The sequence below is a fragment of the Penaeus japonicus genome, unplaced genomic scaffold, assembly GCF_977035675.1.
Source record: "Penaeus japonicus unplaced genomic scaffold, GWHDUDI00000001_assembly GWHDUDI00000012, whole genome shotgun sequence".
In the NCBI taxonomy this organism is placed as follows: Eukaryota; Metazoa; Arthropoda; class Malacostraca; order Decapoda; family Penaeidae; genus Penaeus; species Penaeus japonicus.
Genome location: NW_028234414.1, coordinates 23,674,651 through 23,679,008, shown reverse-complemented (window position 1 = coordinate 23,679,008; position 4,358 = coordinate 23,674,651). Strand labels below are relative to the sequence as shown.

The following is a 4,358-nucleotide window of genomic DNA, read 5'->3' as shown; positions in this document are numbered from 1 at the left end:
TTCTTTTATTCCTTTTCCTTCTCCTCTTCCTTTTTATTAGTTCTATGCGTTCTCCTTTTTCTTCTTCTTCCTCCTCCTCCTCGTCCTCCTCCTCCTCCTCCGCATCGTCCTCCTTCTATTTCTCCTACTCCACCTTCCTACTCCTACTCCCCTCCACCACCATCTCCTGTTCCTCTTTCTCCCTTTTCTTCGACTTCTTATTTCTTTTCCTACACCTCCTCCTATTCCTTCTCCCCCTCCCCCTTCACCTCCTTCTTTTTCGCCTCCTCCTCTTCCCTTCTCTCTCCACCATTTCTTCCTCCTCCTCCACCTTATCATAATTATCTTCCCCTTCTTTCTCTCCTCCTCCTCTTCACCTTCTGTACCCTTCTCTTCCTCTTCCTTTTATTCTTCTCCTTCCTCTTCTTGCTTCCCCTCCTCCTCCTCCTCCTCCTACCCCTTTTCTTCCTCATCCACGCCTCCTCCTCTTCTTTCCTTTTCCTTAGTCTTCCTCTTCCTCCACCTTCTTCCCTTCCCCCTTATCTTCCCCTCCTTCCCCTTTCTTTCCTCCTACTCCTTCTCTTCCCCCTTCTCCTTCTCCTTCTACCCTTTCCCCTCTTTCCCCCCCCCTCCTCCTCCTCTTCCACCTTCTCTACCTCCTTCTCCTCCTTCTTCTTCTTTTCTTCTTCTTCTCTTCCCCCTCCTCCTCCTCCTCTTCTTCCTTCTCTTCTTCAAACTGTAAGCGGTGACGCCAGGCACTTTCTCTCAACAGGTCGCCAGGATGACAGGAGATTCCTTTGAGAGGGAGTCGATCGACCTGGAGGAAGACTCCGAATTCCTCTAAAGACTCGAGGGGCGAAAGTGGTCGAGAGTCCGCACCGCATGGCGAAAAAGGTCGAGCAATGGGACCACGACGAGAGAGAAAAGTCACTCGTCGAGGGAGCGAGGCGCGCGCGTACTCACGGCGAAAGTGGTCGAGAAAAAAAAAAGAGTTTGGGGAAATATATAAAGGGGGAGACATGAAAAAAAGTGGTTGATAAGATTAGAGTTTGTGGGAGAAAAGAATTAAAGAGAGAGATCAGTTTGTGGGAGAAAGAGATAAATGAGAGAGAGGACAACAGACAACGATAACAACAAGTAGATGAAGAAAACGGAAACTGAACGCACTGAGTACACAAAGTAAGGCGAAAGTGGTCGATTAAAACATTGACGATAAACAAGAGGAAAATGAAATCACACAAAAATTAAGGAAAAAACGAAAACGAAACAACAGCACCAAAATAGACTGTAGGAAACAGATAGACAGATAGAGGTAAGATAATTGTAAAACCAAAGAGAAAGAAAGAAAGAAAGAATATTCGAGAGAAGTTTTTGCATTTTTACTAAAAAAAAAATCATATTACCATTTCTCTCATTTGAAAAAGAGAAATAATAAAAATATAAAATGATGATTTATTCTACTCTCTATGACACGATAGTAGACTTCTTTTTTATAAGTAGAATTAAAAAATGTCAGTATACATTTTTTGTCTTACGATAATAGACATTTTATTTCTCGTAAGACCAAAAGCAAAATAGTCTTCACATTTTTTTTTATCCGTCAGTTGAAGTAAGGACAAACAAACAAAAAAAAATGTCAAAGAAAACGAATAGAAAAGAAAGAAGAAAAAAAAAGAAAATAATTATCACGATTCTCCAAAGGCAATAAAGAAAACGGGAAACACAACAAGCGCATCCAATCATTTTTTCAGAAAAGCAAAAAATCTAAATGTGATATTACGTTCGTTTTTCAAATGAGATGGATGTTAACTGTACATATCCTAGTTATGAAATCCATTTCTTGATAAGCGAAACATGAAAATGTCGTTCAGGGTAATTAAGAAACATTTTCTTTGAAATTTAGGAAAAAAAAATGTATATGATTAAAAAAAAAAGTTTCCAGTGAATACCGATCATGGAGTAAAATAATTAAATATGTCTTTCAAAAGATGAAATTCTTTACTTTAATTCAACTTCAGGGTTTTTCAATCAGTCGAAGATATTGCATTTAGTTTATTGTTTTTTTCCTGGCTGACTTTAGCAATATGAGGTACATCAAAAGTCATTCAGAATAGGAGAGAGAGAGAGAGAGAGAGAGAGAGAGAGAGAGAGAGAGAGAGAGAGAGAGAGAGAGAGAGAGAGAGAGAGAGAGAGAGAGAGAGAGAGAGAGAGAGAGAGAGAGAGAGCGAGAAAGAGAGAGTGACAAAGAGAGTGAAAGAGAGAGAGTGAAATAGAGAGTGAAATAGAGAGAGAAAGGGAGAGAGAGAGAGACAGAGCAGAGATATGAGAGAGCAGAGATATGAGAGAGTGAAAGATAGCAGAGATATGAGAGAGGAAAAGGGAATCTCATTTCTCACTACAGAGGGGAAGAGGACAGTAGATAACTGACTTCCAAGACTTAATTGTCATTCACTCCACTTCCCATTTCATATTTGCCAGATTTTTCCCCTCTTCTTCTCCTTCATAGTACCTTTTTATTTCTTCAACTAAGATATTTTTTTCTTTTTGAGATGAAAAGGAGAAATACGTTTAAGAAGAATAGGGGTAGTAAGGAAAAATATTAAGAAACACCTAAAGGCATAGGGATGGGGGTGGGGTATGGGTGGAGTAGGGGTACACAGAGAAATGGAGGAAACGAGAAGATGGAGGAAGAATTGTGGAAAGAACCGATGGGAAAGGGATGAGGAAAAAAGGGGAAATGGTAAGGGAAAAGAACAAAAGGGAAATGGAAAATAAAGAAAAGAGAAAGGGAGAGGGGGAAGCAATGAGAGGAAGGGCAAAGGAGAAAGACCGTGTAGGAAAATAGGGGAAACGAGAAGAGGGAGAAAGAGCAGATGGGAAAGGGAAGAGGAAAAAGGGAAAGGGGTGTGGAATTAAAGAAAGGAGTAGGGGAACAACTAGATAGACAAGAGAAGAGGAAAATGGGGAAAAAAGATAAGAGGAAGAGGAAGGGGAAGTGGAAAGAAAAGGAGGGAAAAGGGGAAAGGAAAAAAGGGAAGGAGAAACAAGAGGAGGGAAAGAGAAGCTGGATAAGAGGAAAGTGAAAGAGGAGGTAGGGATAAAAGAGGAAACAGTGGAATAGGGTAGTAGAGGGAAGAGGAAAGAGGATAGGAAGAGAGAGCAGGGAAAACAAGAGATGTGAAAAGATGAAAAAAAAGTGAAGGGAGAAGGAAGGGGTAAGAGAAAGGTGGAAAAGAGGAAAAGGGAAGATGAGGCGGCTAAGGAGAGGAGGGGAAGAGCGAGCGAGAATAGAAAGGGAGAGAGATAGGGGAAGAGAATAAAGGGATGGAAATAGCAAAGGCGTTGAAGGAGGGGGGGGGCAGGTAAAGACGAATAATAACACGATATAAAACTCATTGTGTTGCGTGAGACAGGCAGCTGCGTCGTCTGTCGACAGGATTTCAATGAGTGTCTTTCTTTTCTTGGTTCAGTTGTTTATCTTTTTGTTTGTAGGTCTTTATGTCCACCTCTCTCTCTCTCTCTCTCTCTCTCTCTCTCTCTCTCTCTCAAGCAGTCAATCTACCTATCTATCCCAATTCCTTCCCTCTGCTTGCCTCCCTCCCTCTCTCCCTCCCTCCCGATCCCCTTTCTTCCCTCCCTCCCTCTCCACCTTCCATCCTTCTCTCCCTCCCTCACATCCACCCTTCCTCTCTCCCTCACTCTCTCATCTGCCCCTCACTCACTCTCCCTCTCCCGCTTCCTTCCCCCCTCCCCCTCTCCTTCCCTCCCTCTCTCCCTCCCTCACTCACTCTCCCTCTCCACCTTCCTCCCCCCCCCTCTCCTTCCCTCCCTCTCTCCCTCCCTCACTCAATTTCTCATCTTCCTCATACTCCTTGATGAAAGATTAAGAAACACTCCGTGAGGTTCGGCCGGAATCTCTTCCGAAGACTCATCTCCGTTAGGACAAGACAGAAGACACATCCTGAGTCTTTAATCTATGCTGAATAACGCCCACTGTGTTTCTTTGTGTGTGTGTGTGCGTGTGTATGTGTGTGCGTGTGTGTGTGTTTGTGTGTATGTGTGTGTGTGTGTGTGTGCGTGTGTGTGTGTGTGTCTGTGTGTGTGTGTGTGAGTGTCTGTGTGTGTGTTTGTTGTTGCATATTTACATAACAATACGTATGAGCGTGTTTGTACACATACATATGACAATATATATATATATATATATTATATAATATATATATATATTATATATATATATATATATATATATATATAATATATATATATATATATATATATATATGTATATATACGTACACACACATATACATATAAATATATGACTGAGGAGAAAGGCCATAGTCCGTAAATAGACAATAGTTCATATCAACGTCGCA

At 41.6% G+C, this 4,358-nt stretch overlaps 1 protein-coding gene across 1 annotated transcript in view; it reads left to right on the top strand.

The window, feature by feature from the left end:
- The window catches only part of LOC122257908 (uncharacterized), a gene marked incomplete in the record, with an annotated part of 260,899 nt that extends 256,758 nt beyond the window's left edge, over positions 1-4,141 (top strand). Inside the window, 1 exon segment of the mRNA XM_086542632.1 lies at positions 752-4,141. Within this exon segment, the coding sequence (XP_086398758.1) occupies positions 752-823 (72 nt within the window).
- Positions 4,142-4,358: the final 217 nt, after the last annotated feature.